The sequence below is a fragment of the Hibiscus syriacus genome, unplaced genomic scaffold, assembly GCF_006381635.1.
Source record: "Hibiscus syriacus cultivar Baekdansim isolate YM2019G1 unplaced genomic scaffold, ASM638163v2 tig00016212_pilon, whole genome shotgun sequence".
Lineage (NCBI taxonomy): Eukaryota > Viridiplantae > Streptophyta > Magnoliopsida > Malvales > Malvaceae > Hibiscus > Hibiscus syriacus.
In genome coordinates, this window is record NW_024062384.1 from 456,851 (window position 1) to 479,826 (window position 22,976).

General features: G+C 32.1%; 1 protein-coding gene across 1 annotated transcript; it reads right to left on the reverse strand.

Moving 5' to 3' along the window:
- Positions 1–2,381: 2,381 nt before the first annotated feature.
- On the reverse strand, positions 2,382–2,684 carry LOC120208303 (auxin-responsive protein SAUR71-like). Its single transcript, XM_039207607.1, has one exon. The coding sequence runs from the start codon at positions 2,682–2,684 to the stop codon at positions 2,382–2,384; it is 303 nt and encodes a 100-aa protein (XP_039063538.1).
- Positions 2,685–22,976: the final 20,292 nt, after the last annotated feature.

Genomic DNA, 22,976 nt, shown 5'->3' on the forward strand with positions numbered 1-22,976 from the left:
CAAAATCATTGCATGTTCAATAATGTATCTCAAGGTAATAAAGTAGATAATCCAATTAAATTACCTGGACTGGGCTGCTTGTTGACGACTTGTGCAAGATCCCGGAGATTGAAAGAAATTGAAAACAGTGAAGAAGAAACAGGGCCTTGTTTCAGACAACAAATAGTAGGAAACACTTAAAAAAAAATCGAAGCCATTTTTATGGTAGGTTCACCAAGAGCAGAAGCAAAGTAAATTCTTAGCTTTTGCTTTTGAATGTTGGAACATACAATTTAAAACAAAAAGGTAAACTATGCATTTAATATCTAAACTATCAGTTTTGAATCATTTTAGTACCTAAACTTTCAATTTTTTCAAACCATACCTAAAATTTAGTTTTTGTTACATTTTAGTACCCCATCATTATGTTTTGAAAAAATGAAAGTCTAGGTACCAAAACACGTCTAGTTCCTAAATCATTCTTAAGTTTTGAAAAACAATTGAAAATTTAGGTACTAAAACAAATCAAAACTGATAGTTTAGGTACTAAATGCGTTAAATTTTTCACGACGGGTATTAAAAGGAAACAAAAAGTAAACTTTAGGTATGATTTTGAAAAAAAATTGAAAGTTTAGGTATTTAAATGGCCCAAAACTGGTAGTTTATATACTAAATGCACAATTTATCCTAAAAAATGATAACTTTATAAAATATTCAAAGCACTTATTAAAACAATACAAAATTATATAATACACTTTATTTTTGGATAAAATGTATGTATTATATCCAAAGAAGCAACAAGCATAAACAAATCAACAAGAATCAATTAATAATTTCAATTTCCTAACCCCACGCTATACAAATGTGCAAATCAACGTTGCCTATATTCCTACCAATAAATTTCGGCTGGACCACCTCCCTAATAGAACAAATAAGATTCTCTTCATTCCTAACAATGTTGCTAAAGCATCTCCTATTGCGTTCTTCCTAAATAAAGTATATACAAGCATTCCTCGCTATCTTTAAAATACGAACATAAGGGGTTTTACGTTTAAGCTCACCCTGCGCCGAATGCCACACAACTGTGGCACTGTCCTCCAAATACCAGCCAAGAACGCACACTAAAAAAAATGATTCCTCGACTCCACCTCCATTCTACACTACACACAAAAGCCATCAACTGACACACCCATTCGCAACTAACGATCTTTCATCCTCAATCGGTCAACCACAGTCAACCAATAAATAAATATAATACACTTTAACCTATAAATATAGGTTTAGTAAAAATATTTATTACATTATCTTTTTATTAGTATAAATATATAATACAAAGTCCAGTTGCAGATTCATACCACTAAAAATGAATTATAAATAATAAAATTGGGTCTAAGACAAATAAAAATATATAAAGCCTTATAACTCGGTCAACAAGTAATAAAACCCCAGACTTAAGAGAGCTAAAAAAAATACCTATTCAATACTGTCTTATAATCAAATAATATTGATATAAATACTGTCTTATAAACAGATAATTATAACTTGTTATTATTTAGTATTAGTATAATAATAATTTGTCACCATTAAATTCTTTTACAATTAAATTGTCGGTTTAATAATTATTTGTAATTCAATTTATTTGCTATTATATATAATTACGTCAACTTGTACTTCATCGAAAATACGATAATAATATATGAAAATTTGCTATTATTTCAAATTGTTACAATAAAAAATTACTTATCATTTCAAATATTATTTTTTTTATAATTATTTAATTAAAACTAAGTTTTGCAAAAATTAAGTTCAGCACTAAACACGTTTTTCTTTTTTTTTCAGTGTATCTTGTAAAGTTGGAGATTGTGTTTTGTTCAAGCATTTGCTTCGGATAACGAGAGAGATCGGTTAGATTCAGGACTGATATAAATTTTTTATGTTAGAGGTGAATTCTAAAATTTTAATAGTAGTCGAAAATTATAAAATTCTAGGGAGGAAAAAACATATTTAAATACATAGAAAAAACCCAAAAATATATGATAATTTTAAATTTTCATGAGACAAACGAGTGAACTGATTTTCGAAAAATTTGAAGATGAACCAATTGAGTTTTCAATTAATTTTTTTTCGCAAAACCAATTTGAAGATGAAACAATTGAGTTTTCAATGATTTTTTTTTATTTCAGATCAAGTTTACATCACACACCATATCATAAACATATTTTATTTACACATATTTACCTCTAAAAACATATCCAAATGACTTTAATTCTTTTTAAGACCATCCTCTGACCACAAGCAACTCCTAATATCCAGTTGCCATAGGCATAGAGCATCCTCCATGGAAATTCATTTACATACCTTCGATATTGATCCGAAGATGATCGATCAGTATCGACAAATTCTCAAGTAACACGAACAATTTTCCATTTCGTCCTTCTCATGATGCACTCTTCGAAATCCTTCACTTCGCAACGAATCCTCAAAACTCCTTCGTTGCAAAAACCGTATTCTTCGGCCGAATTACTTAGCATCTCCGAGAAATCTTTGTCACATAATGTCTCCCTATGTACGATGAACCGCCTCATATCATTGTTGACCCCTACGCATAATGGCACGTAACCTTTCGGCGTCAATGGAGTAAATCCGACTTGCTTAAACCTTCTATCTCCGACCAACTTAGTCAACCTACTTGCTCTTACTCCCATTATCAAAACCCTAATGAGAAAAGAGCTTAGTTCAATATATATATGACGATGCCGTACATCCTTTGTCCTCTTAATCCTTTGCCGTCCGCCATTAGAGGTTAAATCAAGATACTTTTAGTTTACATCATAATGAAAGCGATTCTCTTATGTTTTAGTATAATTAATAATTAAATTTATGTTAGGTGAAAGGCAACGTACCGTCACAACAAAGTTGATTATTACCACTAATATTTATTTGGGAGTGTTAAGAAGTTTGATTTCTTTTAAATAAGATTTTAGATTCAAAAATTAGGGTTTAAAAGTTTGATTTCTTTTGAATAAGGTTTTAGATTTTAAATAAGTTCGATTTCTTTTAAATAAGATTTTAAGATCTTAAATTCGAATTTTACTGTTTCTTTTATTGCAAACATACAATACTGCAGGTTTCTCTAGAAACAATACTCCAAGAGGTGTGCGCTGCAATTGCTGAAGATTTAACCGATTGGGACTTATATAACATGTATATGATTGTGTTGTGTGACTTAGAATCCTTGTTCTGCTCTTTCCCTTACGTGGGGCATGTCCCTCCAGGTGAGTATTTTCAAACTTGTTCTTCAATGTTCAGTTAGGGCTCTCGGGTCGGCGTTCAATTTTCGATTTCCTTTTCGCAGTTCCTCCTTCGAGTTCATTTGTAGAAGCACATCTCATTCAAGGGTTTATAGGAGGGAGACCATATAGTACATACGAAAGAGTGTCTCATGCTAGGGTTGAGGGAAGAACAAAATCCATCACAATGGATTCAAGCATCAGCTCCATGTACAAATTCAAAACCACCAGAGAATAACAATCAACAGTGGACAATCTTGCCGGCGGGCTTCAATATCGGTTCCACATATCATTCGAATATGTCATCTTTTGGACCATGTCAATGTTGGGGATCATACTCCAAGAGGACAACCATCATCTTCAAATTTGAATTCAGCAGTAGCATATAACAATCCATTGTGGATTACTGAATCTTTTAATTCAGCACATCGTCCTTCAAGTTCAGTTCCCACGCAACAAGGGTTAATAAGACAAGTACCAGAGTGGATTCAAGCATCAGCTGGGTATACAAATTCAGTTCACATCCGACACTAGGGTTGATAGGAGAATAACCAGGCATCCATGGGAGGACCTCAACCATTGGTTGGTGTTTCCAAAAATCTGTTTGTTTACTACTCCTTTTTTTGCACATATATATATATATATATTAATACACTAGTTGAAATTCACTAATGTTATGTCTTTTGATCACCTTTGTGAATGTCCATCTCATAATTAGCCGATGATGGTGAAAAGAAAGGTATTAAGCAACTATGAGAAAGGAGAAGATGATAGGAAGCAGCTGGAACCAATGAACAAAATCAGAAAGCTCAAATGGAGTTAGAGGTTGAAAGCCAGAGCCCTCCTCTTTGGAGGGAAATGTTTAGCACTAGAGTTTTAATCGTGCATTCAGAGTCTGATGTTCACCTTGCGTATTGATGTTTTTCACAGTTTATGGATGACTAAAACTGTCATAATTTTGAGCTTAATGTGCACAGGCATGAAAAGAATTATGTATTTAGTCATTATCTCGGAAGTGTGTACTCTTTTTTATTTATTTATTTAAGATGGGAAGGTTTAACGAGGCTCACTTTCAGGTTTAGACAATTGTAATATTTAATAAAAACTATTCACCGAACAAAACAAAAAGTGTTTTGGCTAAAATACTTGAAATATTTTTTTTTTTAAAAAGTTAAAAATACCAAAAGTTTGAAATACTGAAGCTTAGTTTGAAAATTAAGAGTGAAGTGTAGAAATTTCATGTAAGAGTTTTAAAAACCATATCATAGTTTTAGCACTTTCATTTTAATATGCTTGTGAGTTTCGAAACTCAGAGAAAACTTTCAATACTTACTAGAGAGTTTCAACTAATGTATCAAGATCGATACTCAACCAAAAATGAGTAACGGAGAGGGGGGCGGAGATGCTAGTAGAGAAGGCTCCACTCCACCTCCAGCAACCACCACCACCACCACCTTGCATAATTACAATCCCTCACCACCTCCTCCACCTCTACAAAGTCCTACACTTCGAGCACCTCCTACATATCCTTCTCAATCGACACCTTTACCGTAAGTAATGCAGCATGTTCCATTATCTTAGTTTATAACTAAACTAGATTTGTGGTTGTGAGCGAAAGAAAATACTTTATATAAAAATATATCTATCAAGTTTTTTTCAATAAATAATCTTAGTTTGATTGATAAATAATTCGTATTTAAATTTATTAGTCTCGCGGTCAATTTTTAAGTAGTTACTTTTAGTTCATCTTAGATTTTTTTTTTCTCTCGGTAAAAGTTTATTGTAAAATTAAAAAGGTTGAAAAGCCTACAATCTTGCTAAAACCAAAGATAAAAGCACACCAATAGAAAGAAATAAGACAAAATTAACAAAATAAAAGACTGAAATAAAACGCTTAGCATGCCCATCTTCAAAAGCCCGCACTTATGAGAACGCAAACTACATTGAAACAAGCTGCCACAATCACTCACCGAAGCAACCCTCCTCAAAAAATAAAGGCTCTATCAACATCTCGATCCACAATCAAGTAAGAAGAAAACACCGTTAAATGGTTGAACCTTTAGTTTCGATTAACTCCAATCCTTCATGTTATCGTAGCACCTTCAGCACTCAACTTTGACCAATATTTAATCTATCCTCTACAATTTACCTCTTGATCTGTTAACTTCATCACCAAAACTCATGATAACCAACAATTAGTAGAATATTTAACCCTCCGAGTATCACCAATCCCTTCCATGTATCAAAAGGCACTAAAAAATGCCGAGTAAACTCCGACAGAGATCCGATTCTCTTCTCCATACACGATGAAAGAAACGCAGAGACAAAGACACGATGAAATTTTTATGAGCAAACCAACCAGATTATAAGCACTCCAGTGAATTACGGAAGATACCTTGACGATGAATTTGCAACTATAAACAGTTTGCCGAACGCCTTGAACGTGATTACAAAGTATCTAACTAAACAAAGTTCTCAATAATCTCATCCTCTTTGCCTTCGAATCGAATCCCTATATAAAATAATGAAAAGACAAAAATAATATATAATATACCCTCAAATAAAAGTGATTTACTAATTTATAATTTAGTGTTTGATTAACTAATAACACTGAACTTAATTAAACTTTTAAATATAGTATAAATGGAAGGAACGGTAATATAAACAATTGAATGTAAATTATTTTGGATTTCCTTGTAGATTCATTTTTTATGAATTATATTTTGAGTTTTATTTCAGAATTTTCATTAACTGAAAAATGAGTAATCACTCAAGAGAGTTTGAGTTAGGAAAAGACTCCAACATGTACCCAAAGCATCCATACCTACAACAAATTATCAGTAGTATCTCGTGTTCGATTCTTTACACAAAATCATCAATCATAACATAGGGGAGCAAAGGCTTTTTCAAACCAACTACCATCAAAATTTTAGCAAAACAAACTCTCTTTCCCACTTAAGTATTATAATGAATGACCCTATCAGTAGCCTAAGTGATTAAAGGGAATTTTATTCTCCTTAAAAGTTTTAGGTTCGAACAACTGCATCTGCAGAATGTATATACATTGTCAAATGGTTAAGAGATATTTTGAACCTAGATTACCTCATAATCATTCAAAACTATTAATGAGGCATACAATCAGGGTAAGAATTGTTCATTTTATAATAAATTCACCTTGCCGAGCATAAAAAAAAGTTGTTAATAGTCCTTAATAATATCTTGGTATAATATTTATACGGGAGTTCAATAAGTCTAATCCAAACAATCACCTTCGAAAGCAATTTTTTTTATCAAGAAATCTCAACTCCATAACTAGATAATAAGATAGTTTTGTGTACTTTTTTCTCCTTCTGTTATCTTAAATGAGTCTCAACTCGATCAAGTTATAAGGAATTTTGAACAAGGTTACATTTATCATTAAAAAGAACATGTTACGACTACACAAGCAATTGTTTACATACTCATTTGACATACATTGGCCACAATAAAGGATAATTGGTAAAATATATATAGAAAGATAGATATGTTGGGCATATTAAGAATAGTTTCGATGACTATATGAAATAAACTTAGATTAACTGAGATGGTTTTAACTGATTCTTACGAAGTATACGATTTAGTTCGTATTTCAATAGCCAGGATATACTTATGTGTAAATTGCAGTTCTTTTACATTATTATGTCTCACTAAGTACATACTTAGTGTGTTTTGATTTCACGCGTAGGTAAGAGCCAAGAATAGTTGAGTAAGGAGTGCAGAAACGATCATCAATCCAAGGTTAACTCATCAGTAACAGTAGGACAATTATGTCTATTTTGATAATTAGATGGCATATATTTGAACTTTCAAAAATGCTCTAGAATGTATTAAAGTTATAATTTTTGTAATAGTTTACAAATAATGTTTTATTATTATATTAAAATGTTTTTTTATTTTCAAAAAAAAATTATGGGATTTACAAATAAGCAAATGTTTTTAAAAGATATGTGACATTTGTGACTTGTGTACGAAAACATATACAGAAAATGGGTGTTACATTTATGTATCAGAGCTATAGGTTTAGTCGATTCTCGACCTAAACCGGGTTTACTTGACTTTAGAAAGGGTTGCATGCCACTAAGATTGTCAAGGTTACTATATGGTGTCATTAGAGTGTGATTGATGTCACTCCTTACTAACTTTAGTGTTATTATCATGTATGTCCTGGTAGATGTCGAAATCTTTAAACTCGCGAAGAGTGGTCGAACGAGAAAATAGAGAAGGATCGGGTAGAGAAAGTTATAAGGGAAATAGTGAGAATCCGATTCCATCCGAGAATCTTAGTGTTCCAGTATATCAGGGTATGTCAGTGCTTGAGTTTGGAGCCTTTATGCAAGCTCTCGATGCCATATTAACATGGTTTCAACCTCCTCCACCTCTCTCTGCTCCTCCAGTACCGAGTATGTTGATTACAAAAGAACTGAAGAGTTTAGGAGCTCCTGAGTTCCGAGGAGAAGAGGATGAAGATCCTATGGAGGTTGACGTATGGCTAAATGATGTTATGATAATGCTTGAAAGTCTTCACTGCTCGAATTCTGAAAAGGTGGGGATAGTTGTATCTTTACTTCGGGGATCAGCTCGAGTGTGATGGTCAAATACTACGATGTATGCACCACCGGAACAAGTGACCTGACAGTTCTTCCTGGAGGAATTTAAGAACAAGTATGTTGGTGAGCAGTTTAGTTGGGTGATGCTGCTAAAGTTCCTAACTTTGAAACAAGGTGATCGAGCAGTACATGAGTATGAGGTTGAATAAAACAAGTTGAGTTGTTTTGCTACTGAGATAGTTCCCAATGACAAGGCTCGACGTGATTGGTTTATTAAAGGTTTGAGGCCAAAGTTGAAAGAGATAATGTTGGCTTCGAACTTGCCTAGCTTACAAGAATTTATAAACCGAGCTAAGGCAATTGAAAGAGCTCAAGAGGAGACTCTAGTAGCGGAGCAGAGTATGCATATGGGGAAAAGAGTTTGAACGCCTTCAACTCCCCATTATGCTAAGAGAGGCAAAGGCTCGAGTTCCCGATATACTGATATAGATTGTTATGCTGCATCTTCGCAAAAAAAAACTAAACAATCCCAGTCTTTTGCTGCTAGCTCGGGTAGAGCATTTGGAGAGAGAACTCCATGTCAGACTTGTGACAAATTTCACCGTAAAGTATGCATATTTCTCAATGGAGCTTTTTTCTAGTGTAGTGAGACTGGTCACTTTGCCTAAAATTGTCCTCAAAAATCAGGGATAATTCAGCACAATCTGAGAGATCTGTGGCTGCTTCTAATAGAAGCATAGGAATGGGTAGATCCATGGGACAATCTGAATCAATACTATGACAAGAGACTCGGGGAGTCGCCAGAATTTACAATATTAAGACCAATGAGGATCGAGATAACCTGGAGATCTTAATAGGTACATTACATCTTTTTGATGAACCTGTATTTCTTTTAGTTGACCATGGTTCTACACACTCATACATTAGTACAAAGTTGGTTAGAACTAGAGGAATTCCTTTAGAACTAATCTTTAGAGAAATGATAGCGGTAAACCCTATGAGTCACAGTGCGAGTTTAATGCGGGTATGTAGAAAATGCCTAATAAAGATTCAATGGGTTGTGTTCCTGGCAAACTTGATGGAGTTTCCTTTTGATGAGTTTGAAATTATTTTGGGCATGGATTAGTTGTCTCCACATCATGGATAGGTTGATTATCGCAATAAGCAATTATTTTTTAAGAATACTGAAGGCTTAAAAATCGTAGTGATCGGTGAAAAAGCAAAATCACCATCCAATGTGATATCAACCATGACTGCAAGGAAAATAATGTCAAAAGGGTGTATATCTTTCCTAGATAACGTGATAGACACTCGAGTACCAGAAGTGAGATTAAATGATATTCCAATAGTTAAGGAGTTTCCAAAGGTTTTTCCGAAAGAATTATCGGGTTTACCTCCAGACCGTTAAGTAGAATTCAAGATTGAGGTTTACCTGGGTACCGAACCTGTTTATATAGCTCCATATTGAATGGCTCCAATGGAATTAAGAGAATTAAAAGCCCAATTGCAAGAGCTACTCGATAAGGGATTTGTTAGACCAGTGTTTCTCATTGGGGAGAACTTTTGCTTTTTGTGAAAAAGAATGACAAGTCTATGCGTTTATGCATCGTCTACCGTCAGTTAAATAAAGTAACCATAAAGAATAAGTATCCTCTTCTGAGGATTGATGATCTATTCGATCAATTGAAAGACACAACAGTGTTATCTAAGATAGACCTGAGGTCAGGATACCACCAAATAAAGATAAAAGAAGAGGATATTTCAAAGACAACTTTTCGGACTCGATATGGATACTACGAATTTGTGGCGATACCATTTGGATTGACTAATGCTCCTGCAGCATTTATGGACTTGATGAACCGAGTATTCTAACCTTACTTGGATCATTTCATGGTGGTATTTATATATGATATTTTGGTGTATTCCAAGTCAAGAGAGGAACATGACACTAATCTTTGAGTGGTTCTTCAGACCCTTCAAAAAAAAAGTTGTATGCAAAATTATCCAAGTATGAATTTTGGTTAGCTGATATTGTTTTACTTGGTCATATAGTCTTCGTATAAGGCATAAGAGTAGATCATAAAAAGATTCAAGCTATAGTGGATTGGCAACCCCCAAAGAATGTTTCTAAAGTTTAGAGCTTTTTTGGGCTTGCTGGTTATTATAGACGGTTCGTGAAGAACTTCTCAATGTTAGCCTCACCGCTAACTAAGTTGTTATGGAAAGATGTGCCTTTTGTTTGGTCGGAGAAATGCCAAGAAAGTTTTGAAATGCTAAAAAGAATTGTAACAGAAGCCCCAATGCTTGTACAACCTAAGTCGGGTAAAGACTATGTAGCCTTTAGTGATGCATCTCATAATGGGTTTGGATGTGTGCTTATGTAAGATGGAAAAGTTGTGTCTTATGCCTCAATACAGTTGAAAACTCACGAGAGAAATCACCAGACGCATGATTTGGAATTGGCAGCGGTCGTGTTTGCTTTGAAAATTTGGTGTCATTAACTATATGTTTAGTGGTGCCATATTTATACGGATCAGAAGATTCTAAAGTACTTGATGACTCAAAAAGAATTGAACTTGAGACAGAGAAGATGGATCGATCTTTTAAAAGATTATGATTTGATCATCTATTATCATCCCGGAAAGGCTAATGTGGTAGTAGATGCACTTAGCCAAAAGACTTTAGTAGCTATACGGGCTTTTGATGAACGTATATTAGTAAGGGAAGATGGTGCCTTAATTGTTAAGCTTAAGCTAAAGCCGATGCTTTTGGATCGGATAAAAGAGCTGCAAGAACATGATGGAGCATGTTTGACTAGAATTGCTCAAGTAGAAAAAAAGAGGCCAAAGACTTCGAAATGAAGCCTAATGGATGTTTATATTATCGTTGAAGACTTTACATTCCCGATAATGATGAACTGAAGAAAGATATTCTTTCAGAGGCACATTATAGTCCTTTGACGATGCATCCATGAAGGAATAAAATTTATCGGGATATGAAGATTTGTTATTGGTGGCTTAGCATGAAAAGAGTTGTATCAGAGTTTGTTGCGAGATGCTTGACATGTCATCTAGTGAAAGATGAACATCAAGTGTCATCCAGATTACGACACCGATATTCATTCCTGAGTAGAAGTGGGAACGAGTTACAATGGATTTTGTTTCAAGGCTACCTTTATCACCAGGTAAAAAGGACTCGATTTGGGTAATTGTAGACAGATTGACCAAGACATCTCACTTTATTCCAATTCGGGTATATTACTCAATGGATAAATATGCGGAATTGTATGTAAAAGAGATAGTTAGACTGCATGGAATGCCCATATCGATAGTGTTTGATCGAGAACCCAAGGTTTAATTCAAGATTCTAGAAGTTCTTGCATAAGGCATTGGGTACTCGATTGAATTTCAGTGCAGCTTTTCATCCGCAGAAAGATGGGCAGTCAGAATGAACTATTCAGGTATTAGAAGATATGCTGAGGGTATGTGTGATTGAGTTCAAAGGATCATGGAAAAAGTATTTTCCTTTAGCGGAATTTGCTTATAACAACAATTACCAATTGAGTATTAAAATGGCCGTATGAAGCTTTGTATGGGAGGAAGTGTCGAACACCATTAAATTGGTTTGAATTAAAAGATCGAGACCTATTTGACCCGGATTTGATGAAAGAAATGGAGGAGAAAGTGAAAGTTATCCAGGATAATCTGAAGATAGCCTTCGATCGACAACAATCTTATGTTGATTTGAAAATAAAATAAATTGAATTTCAAGTGGGAGACAAAGTATTGCTAAAAGTATCGCCTTGGAGGAAAGTATTGTGATTTGGGCGAAAAGGAAAGTTGAGTCCAAGATTCATTGGCCCTTATGAGATTTTGAAAATGGGTAGGCCAGTAGCATATCAATTAGCTTTGCCTCCAGATATGGACAACATCCATAATGTTTTTCACGTGTCAATGCTTAAAAGGTACCGATCAGATCCATCCCATATTATCACACCCGAGGAAATAGAGATCTGATCAGATTTAACTTACGAGGAAGAACTATTGCGGATCTTGGCTAGAGAAAACAAGGAAATGCGTAACAAGAAGATTCCTTTAGTTAAAGTGCTTTGGCAAAACCATAAAGTAGAAGAAGCTACTTTGGAAAAAGAAGAGGACTTGAGGAAGCAGTTTCCCCACCTCTTCGTATTAGGTACTTCTTTAAATTCGAGGACGAATTTTCTTAAGGGGAGAATTGTAATACCCCAAATATCAGGTCAGTGACGATATTAAAAAGATTTTTAATTAGGGGATTAAATTGAATAAATGGTTAAATATAAGAAAATATTTAGAAAATGTGTTTAAGACCAATTAGTAAGAATAGAAGAATGAAATGGCATTTTGGTCCTTTAGGGGAAATGGTTTTAAAATTATTTTAATTAGGGTATTTTAGATGGGAAAAAAGAAGAAAGTTAAAAAGAAGCTAAGTCATCTTCTCATTCTTCTCGTGTTCCCTTTCTCTCCATAGCCAAAGGTGAGTTTTCTTCAAGTTGGTTTTCCCTTTAGTTTAATGGATGCTTTTGAAACCTTGAGTGTTATATAGGTTTAAGGAAGGTTCAAGGATGATTAAAACTAAGTGATTAGTAAATTATTTGAGATTGAAGAAAATGGGTTTTTGAGTGATATGTTGAAATATGAGTTTCTGTTGAGGTTTACAAGTAAATTTGACTTGTCAAAGAAGTAAATAAGAGATTAAAAGCCTTGGATGTGATTAAAAACATGTTGGAAAAAGTAGTTTGATTCTTAGTTTAGGATGTTCTTTGGAGATTTTAGATGTTATAAGAAGCTAAATGAAGGAAAGTTAGTTGGGTCAAGTAATGATGAGCTTAATAGTATTATTGGAGGTAAATGTAAGAGAAATTAATGAAATTTGGGTGAAAATTGAGCTGAAAATGGAAAATCTGGTTAAGGGTATCGGTACTGGAAGAACAGTACTGATACTATAGGTTTAAATTTGGGGAAATATGATGAACAATATTAATACTGATGCAATTTGTATCGATACTAATGTGGATATCGATACTAAGAGGAATGTATCGATACCATGGATTCCAGAATGCAGAAATGGCATCGATACTGAAGGGAGTATCGGTACCATTGTATAGAAGTATCGATACCATGGTAGGGGTACCGATAATATTGAGTCTGGAAAATGTAAGATAGATTGAATTTTGATAGAACTTGAATATAATAGTACTTTTGAGTATTATTAAAGTATAAATGTTAGAGACTATACTAACATTGGTATGGTATGTGTACTTAATGGATGTTTGTGTAGATCATAACCAAGCTCCTGAGTCAAGTAAGAAAAAGGGCAAGGATAAGGTTTCTGAGTAGTTGGACGTCATTGCAGCATACTATTCTTTTGGCTTTTGTAACTAGTTACCTCTTTTGCTTTTGCCTCTTTCTCAACTTTTTCTTTTTTTGCTTTCCTTACCTCCTCACAAATTATCATTTGATCTTTAGGGGTTGGAAGTGTGTCATTATTTGCTGGTCATTCTTTGTTGGTCGTTCTTTCTCCTTGTCAGGTTTGTCATCTCTTGACTTTTTTAGAGAAGATGGAGTAGAAGATGAGGAAGGATTTGAAGGATTACCTTGGTAAGAGGATGAAGTACCTTGGTAATGTTCTCTGAATCGGAATCTCCTTAGGATTTGTGCTTCGATTGTCATTGCTTTATTTAGTGTATCTTCAAGGTTTTCGTACCCATGGAGATCAAGAAGATCAATGATGTTTGAGTTTAAGCCAACGATGAATCTTGACACGGTGACCTCTTCTTTTTCAGTTATGTTAGCCCTATTGAGTAAGGATTGCATCTCCTTGTAGTAGTCTTCAACTGAACTTCTACCTTGTCGAAGTCGGTGTAGTCACAGTTTAACTTCTCGTGTATAATGTGTCGGTAGGAATCGCTTCCTCATGGTTTGTTTGAGGCCAGTCCAAGAAGTGATTGCTTGAATTTGGAAGTTCTCGATCTTTTTCCTTGTTTGCATCCACCAAGTTCGAGCATATCCTTCGAATTGCATGGTGATGAGGGGAACTTGTTTAGCTTGGGGGCAGTCATGGTATGAGAACATGAGATCAACTTTTCCTTCCCAATCGATGTACCTGTCCGAATCGTTGTCTCCTTTGAAAGATGGGATCGTGAACTTTGGTTTTGCAAAGAGTTCGAGTGCTTGGAAACGTGGTTGTTCTCGCTTGGGTACCAAAAGTTTAGCATTGTTTGGTATTGAATTCTGATTTGGTAGATCAAGTTGTGGTTCTTATTATTCTCTCACGGTTTCATCAAATCTTTCAACTTGAGTCGTGAGTCGGGCAAGTGCGGCTAAGATAGTTGTAAGTGTCTTGTTGTTATTGTCGCCCATCCTGAAATCATAACACTCAAAAGAAAATTTTAAAGTAAAATAAAAAATAAAAGAAAGAAAATTCAACAAAGCAAGAAACCTCACAAGTCACTCCAAGAAAGTAACACAACGAGAGGCAAGTAAGCCGATCTTGTACTCTTTAAAACTCACTTTACTAAGTAATCTTCCACAGTTCGTATCGGAGTTTGATTACTAGCAAAGACGATAAGAAAAACTTAAAAGCTCTAAGAGGCCAAAACAAAGGTTAGGCTCCAAGAGAACGAGAATGCAAAGAATGAAGAAGTATGAAAACTTTTTAGTCCTACTAACACAAGGAAGATAATGTGTTAGATAATGCAAAAGAACAATAAAAAGGAAAAACAAAAGAACCTAAACCACTAAGAGTCAAAGAAAAAAAGGAAGAACCAACCCAAAAACCTAGAAAACGTTGGATCAACTTGAGTAATGTTTTTGAGGGGGTTACTGGTGTCCAAAAATTTTGGAAAATTTTTTGAATCTATTTCGATGCATCAAGAAACCTCCTGTGAAATTTCAGAACAAAATACGTTCAGTAGTATCCAGTAGACTCTGTTGAACGGTGAGTCCTTAAACAATCTGTTTTTCTTGATCGCTTTGTTCGAAGGTTTTCTTGATCTTCAAAAATTCTGATTTTTTGTGTGAATTATCTTGAATATATTAAGTTTCAATTTGAAAATTTTCACCATGAAATTCCTCCTGTATAAATTTCAATAATTTCGACAAAATTCTAGACCGAATTTGCAGATGAAACTTGAATGATGTATTTGAAGGCTCTAATGAACTCCGATTGGGGTAAAATTTGGAATAAAGATTACTCTTAGAATTAAAATGATATCTGGAGAAAATCAGCCCTAAATATTTTCGTTTTCTATTTTTTTGAAATTTTTATTTTTTGGTTTTTTTGCCTTTTTTGGTTGTTTTTTTAAAAAAAAACAACAAACTAACAAGAAGGATTTGCATCTAAATTAAAATTAAATAAAAAGAACCTGAAATGATGAATCTTTTTTCAACTAGCTTCGTTGGGTACCTTGACGATTTTGTGTGCAAGAACAAGCAAGATTGCTTGCTTCTTTCCAAGAATCGGCCCAAATCTGATACCAATTGATAGGGAAGCAGTGGCGGGTTAATGAACGTTTCTCTTGTTGAAGAATCAAACCTAAAAAACTCTAGACTCGATGAAGAATAATGAGGAATGAATAGGGGAAGATGGTGGTAGCAAGTAGGGTTCTTAAGGCTTCTTTCAGGTGCTGGAAACAAGGTAAGAATAAGATTAGAACAAGATAAACAAAAGATAAAAAAATTGAAAATAAAGTGTGATAACTAAGAAATCAAAAGATCTGCCTTATGAAGGTGAACGGTAAAGATGATGATGGTGAGGATGGATTTATGGAAAATAGATGGATAAGTGTCCTATCGAGCCCTCCTTGTCGTAATGAAAAGGCAAACACGATAATATGGCTCTAACCAACCCTCCTAGTCGCGATGAAAAGGCAAATTGGAGTGTGAAGATTAATCTCCCTCACAAGAACTTGAAAGAACTCAAGGAGAAGAAGCTTCGAAGGCACAAGGCAATCAACACTTGCAAAAACGAACTCTCGTTGTATTATTAATAAAAGAAAATCTTATTTACAAAGTTGAATGAAGCCTCCTTTATATAAGGGCTGAGTTCAAAAGGTCATAAATAACTAATGAATAAAATAATAATAAACTAAACATGTCTTAACTCTAATTCGTAATAAAATAATAATAACTAAAAATAATGTTTTAACTCCCCGATTGACAAAATTGAAAAATCAGTGGTTAAAGTAAAATGGGTAAATAGTTAGATGGTCAATGGTATAATTTACCCTAAAAACTAATGTTTTTAAATATTGCATTTTAATTAAATTACATTTATATTTTTAACTAATTTATAATTATACGTTTAGTACTTTATAATTTAATGTTTTATAAATTAATTTAATAGTGCCCATCCACGATGGACGAGCGTTTTAGAGTTTTTCCATCCAATCAAATGGTGCCATGTGTCACCAATTGAATGAATAGAAAATAAATTGAATAAAAAATTGCTACTATAGGGTTAGAAGTTTGAACCCAAGACATGAGGAAAAGAAGCAAACACCCCAACCATTAGACTGCACCATTTAAATGACAAATCTATCACAACATAATATATATAGTTAATGGCAATAAAAAAGAGAAAATGACCTAATAAGAACTCCATCAAGGAATAATTGAATAATACAATAATATGATATATATATACACAAATATTATAACTGATTAATATGTAAATGTATTTAATTTATATTTTAAAACATTTTAATGAAAAAATAAAAATAATTTTATATATTATAAACAAAATATAACGAAGAGCCTCACTAACTTAGAATTTTTCTGATAGTTGACGGCTTATCGTAGTAATCATTTTAACTTATGCATTGACTTGTTTATAGCATGGTTAGAGTAAAAAATTTATATTTGATTATTTATTCATTATATATTTGAAGAAAATTTTAGTGGAAACTTGATTTTATTGAATTAGTCTATTTTAATTTATATTTGTTAAATAAGATTAGAATCCGATCAACGTTATAATATTTTAAAATATAAGATATGATACATTTAAATTCAATAAAATTATAATAATGAAGATAATTTATTAATTTAAAATAGGTGAAATTATACATTTCAATTATAACATATAAATTCACTTTTATTTTAATTTTTGCATTAAATGTGATTTAAAATGTAAACAAAACATATTCATTTATTAATCAATTATAATATTTGTTTATATATATTTTATCTTTTCATACTATTCAATTATTTCATGTTTGAGTCCTTATAAAGTTATTTATTACCATTAACTATATTATAAATTATATAGATTATGTTTTGTATACTAACAAATTTAGTGGTCCAGATTAGTGGTGAGGGTGTTCACTTTTTCGGCTTGCGTCCTAGGTTCAAACCCTACCAACAGTGATTATTAATTTAATTTATTTTTCATTCATTCAATTGGTGACATGTGGCACCATTTGATTGGATGGAACTTTTATTAAATAAAAAATATTAAAAAACATCCAATCACACAGTGACTCATGACACAATTGGATTGATGATTAAAGTTATTGAATTAAATAAAAGTTATGACCAAATTAATATAATGTGTAAGTAATGCAGACTAAATGTGTAATTATACAAATTTTTTTAACTGCCACATCATCTCCTCCATTAATATTTAATTGCGCGTAGCTTGATTGAAAAGATTTAAAAAGTAAAGTGACCTGATTGAAAAAATTGAAAAATCATTGGTTAAAGTAAAATGGGTAAATAGTTAGGTGGTCAGTGATATAGTTTACCCTAAAAACTAATGTTTTGTAAGTATTGTATTTTAATTAATTACATTTAGATTTTTAACTAATTTATAATTATATGTTTAGTACTTTCTAATTTATTGTTTTATAAATTAATTTAATGATGCTCATCATTAACGGTGCTCATTCGTGCTCATCGAGAGTGGAAACATCATCCTTTAATTAAAATAAAATATTTATAAGACATTAGTTTCTAGGTTAAACTATACCATTAACCACCTAATTATTTACCCCTTTTACTTTAATCACCAATTTTTCAATTTTTTCAATCGAGTCACCTAATTATTTAAATCTTGTCAATCAAGTCACATGTCGTTAAATATTAACGAAGGAGATGACGTGGAAGTTAATAAAATTTGTATAATTACACATTCAGTCCTCATTACTTACACATTTTATTAATTTGATCCTAACTTTTATTTAATTTAATAAATTTAATTCTCAATCTGATGGTGACATGTGTCACTGTGTGATTGAATTTTTTTAATATTTTTTATTTAATAAAATTTTTCTCCAATCAAATGGTGCCACGTGTCACCAATTGAATGAATGAAAAATAAATTAAATCAATAACTGTTGTTGGTGGGGTTTGAACTTAGGACACAAGCAAAAAATTGAGCACCCTAACCATTGAGCTAAACCACTAAATTTATTTAATATACATAACATAATCTATATAATTTATAATATAGTTAATGATAATAAATGAACTTATAAAGACTCAAACATGAAATAACTGAATAGTATGAAAATATAGAATATATATAAACAAATATTATAATTGATTAATAAATGAATATGTTTTATTTATATTTTAAATTACATTTAATGCAAAAATTAAAATAAAAGTGAGTTTAATATGTTATAATTGAAATGTATCATTTTACATATTTTAAATCAATAAATTATCTTCATTATTCTAATTTTGTTGAACTGAAATGTATTATATCTTATATTTTAAAATATTATAACGTCGATCGGATTCTAATCTTATTTAATAACTCTATATTAAAATAGACTATTTCAATAAAATCAAGTTTCTACTAAAATTTTATTCAAATATATAATGAATAAATAATAAAATATAAAATTCTTACTTTAATCGAGATATATAAGTATATGCATAAGTTGAAATGTTTACTACGATAAGCCCTCAACTATCAGGAAAATTCTAAGTCAACGAAGCTCTTCGTTATATTTCAATTATAATATATTAAAATTATTTGTATTTGTACTTTTTCATTAAAATGATTTAAAATATAAATAAAATACATTCACATATTAATCAATTATAATATTTGTGTATATATATATATATATATATCATATTATCGTATTATTCAATTATTCCAAGTTGAAGTTCTTATTAGGTCATTTTCCCTTTTTTTTATTGCCATTAACTATATACATTATATCGTGATAAGCTTGTTATTTGAATGGTGCAACCCAGTGGTTGGGGCGTTTGCTTTCCCTCCTCAAGTCTTGGGTTCAAACCCCACCAGCAGTGGTTTTTTATTCAATTTATTTTCTATTCACTCAATTGGTGACACATGACATCATTTAATTGGATGGAATATTTATTAAATTAAATAAAAATATTAATAAAAAATATCCAATAACATATTGACACATGTCACCATCGACGATTAAATTTATTGAATTAATTAAAAGTTAAGACCAAATTAATAGAATGTGTAAGTAATGAGGACTAAATGTGTAATTATAAAAATTTTATTAACTGCCACGTCATCTTCTCCATTAATATTTAATGACAGAGGGCTTGATTGGCAAGATTTAAATAGTTAGGTGACCCGATTGACAAAATTGAAAATTCATGATTAAAGTAAAAGGGGTACATAGTTAGGTGGTCAACGATATAATTTATCCTAAAAAATTAATGTTTTTATAAATACTGTATTTTAATTAAATTACATTTAGATTTTTAAATAATTTATAATTATACGTTTAACACTTTATAATTTAATGTTTTATAAATTTATTTAATGGTGCTAATCGTTAATAGTGGTCATCCACGGTCGATGAGCGTTGTAGAATTTTTCATGGGGATGTAGCTACAATTAATTTAAACTGAGCTTGAGTTTAAAATGTTTTGTTTTGATTTGCGATTGATTATTCTTAGGATGAGCATGAGTCAGATCGAGTTAGGTTTTTGGTCGACTCTAACTTGATTCGGGTATTCTATCCTTTTATTCGTCGCCCGATTTGATCAGGTTTGGGGAAGTTCTATTAAATTCAAAACATGACCCGATTTTGAGTTAAAATTTCTCCTGATCCGATATGAATATAGGGACTTAATTAAAAATATATATAGATAATAATATTATTATAATTATCTCTAAATATATAAGAGATTAATATATTACTCTTTTGAGTCAGGTTGAATATTTTTATCTTAAATTTAATATGATTTGAATATCAATTTTTAGAAAAATAGTTGATTTTATAGTGTCGAATCAAATAGAGTCAGAATTCGTCGAGTTTAGATTTTAGGTCTATCTTAATATTTATTTTTTGAGTAAAGTTCTATAGAGATAAAATTTGATTTATTCTATATAAATAAATTTATCTTGTTCAGTTTATAGTGTTGTCTTTACTCTTTAGCGTATATTATATAGACATGGAAAATTTGATTTGTACTTGATTATTTGATTCAAGACCCGATATAAATTTAAATATGATGATCCAAAATTGATATGAAACTCGAAATAAACCTAATTGAACATAAATTGACCATAATTTTAGTTGAACCCAAAGAAACTCGATGTTGTAAGCAATATTGATCATTCTCTCTAGTAAGAGACTCAGTGTGGTCATAAAGTTCTCGTGCAAGATTTTTATAATCATGTACTAACTCTGTCATTGTTTTATTATCGGCTCTACTTGTTTCGAGTTCAATATCTTTCTTACGATTATGGTTTTGAAACCAGGCTTCTGCATTGGTAAGGGTTGTTCTCAACATTTCATTCTTTGTTTGCCATATCCCTAACTCATGTAAGGCTTTTTTACGTTCATTTTCCGCAATCTGCAGATCACGATAGCACCTCTTAGCTCGTTCTTCATGCATTTTACAATTTCTTTTCCATTGTTCGATACCACTCTTCAATTTAGAGGCTTCTTTTTCCCATTCTTCTGGAGTATTACCTAACCCAACACTTTGAAAGGTTTGATTGATTCTTTGAAAACCATCTTGCATGGCTTCCAATTCTCTGTTCAGAATGTCCTTTTCGTTTTGTAATTGAAGTATTTGATCTTCATATTTCAATATATGCTCTTCGTTTTGGATACCCTTACTGATGCTTTTTTCCTTAGACTCACTCAGTTTCGCCTCGACCATATGTTTGACTATTGAACCTGGTTGACCCTCATTCTCAAATTCCAATACTCCATGCTCTAGTAAGCAATTAATTCGCCTCGACCATATGTTTGACAATTGACATTGGCATCATACCACTCCGGATATGGAGGTTGTAAAGGCTTCACATACTGCAAGGACACCTCCCGGGCTTGTAAAAGCTTATCATACAACTTCTTATATGATATAGGGATAGAATCAAAATGAGAGCCACCTCTCGGCTTAGATGGAACTGGAGTCTTCAGGTTTATTTCTCCTAACGATGTAAGTATACTCTCAAATGTCCACGAGTTTTGATTGCATGGTTTATTTTCATTCTTTTGGACTTCTACAGTTGTCACCATTTCCTTGGGATCTCCAGACAACTTGTTGATACGAATGGTGACTGTGTGTGGCTTCTCATATTGGCTAGAATCAGCAAGTTCTAAAGTAGTCCCTTGTGTATTTGACACCTCATGGTTACTTTCGTCGAGCTCATTCTTTTCTGATGTAGAAGTCCCACTTCCTTTGGACAAAACATCTATCCTATCCATCATCCTGGACATCTGCTCTTTTATCTCTCTTATTTCCTTTTGCTCTTCCTCAACCATGCGATCTTTAGGCGCAGATCTCTCCATTATTCTCGACGCTTTCTTAGGATGCCATTTCTCAGCTGTGTTATAGTCTACTTGATCACGAAACCCCTTGTCCATCATGAAAGCCTTCTACTATGCTGACCACTCACAAATTAACACCTTTTGATTATGTCATGATCATGCAATGTAAAGAAAAAAACCCACATAAAAAACAAGGTAGTACAAATAGGATAACAAAATGATAAAAAGCAACAATAGCAAAATAAATAAGCCAATGCAAAAATAAGAATGCAAATGCAAATGCAAATGCAAATGCACGAGGTGTTAACTCCGAAAGTGACCACTTATAGAACAACCTTCATTTAGACGACAAGAATTCAGTAAGTACACCATGTAGTCAAAATATAATTGTGATTCTTCATCTCTTCATTTCTTTGAGTCGTACTCTTCATGGAATCTATCATTGCACTTCCAAAATTGTCGGAGTATTTTATCACCTTTGATGACATCGGATGTCCTTAAATTGAATCTTGAAATCTCTATTCTTACCTCTAATGTGAATTGGTTTTCATGTCCTTGTGAAAGATCTTCTCATCATTGGTATGACTGTATCTATCTTTTGAGTCAACATCTTGGCCTTTGCACCTTTAAAGGAAGTCTTCACTCAGCTTCAAATTTCTTCCTTCATTGGACTTCTTTCTTCATGGATCGGACTTCAATCAGTTTCAAATTTCTTCATTCATCAGATGTCTTTTTTCATAGATCTGTCTTCAATCTGTTTAAGATTTCTTCAATCATCGAATGTCATTCACTTAACTATTTAAATTTTGTCAATCAACCCATCCGCCGTTAAATATTAATGGAGAAGATGATGTGTTAGTTAATAAAAATTTTATAATTACACATTTAGTCCTTATTATTTACACATTATATTAATTTGGTCCTAACTTTTAATTAATTTAATAAATTTAATCTTCAATCAGATGGTGACAGGTGTCATTATATGATTGCATGTTTTTTCTTAATATTTTTATTTAATTTAATAAATTTTTCATCCAATCAAATGGTGTCATGTGTCACCAATTGAATGAATAGAAAATAAATTGAATCAATAATTGCTACATAATATATAATTAATGACAATAAAAAAAGGAAAAACGATCTGATAAGAGCTCCAACATGGAATAATTGAATAATACGATAATATGATATATATATACACACAAATATTATAACTGATTAATATGTGAATGTATTTTATTTATATTTTAAATTATTTTAATGAAAAATAAAATTAATAATTTTAATATATTATGATTGAAATATAATGAAGAGCTTCATTGACTTAGAATTTTCATGATAGTTGAAAGCTTATCA

Coding starts and splice junctions, on each gene's coding strand:
- LOC120208303 (XM_039207607.1), bottom strand. CDS start 2,684: ATGGGAGTAAGAGCAAGTAGGTTGACTAAGTTGGTCGGAGATAGAAGG.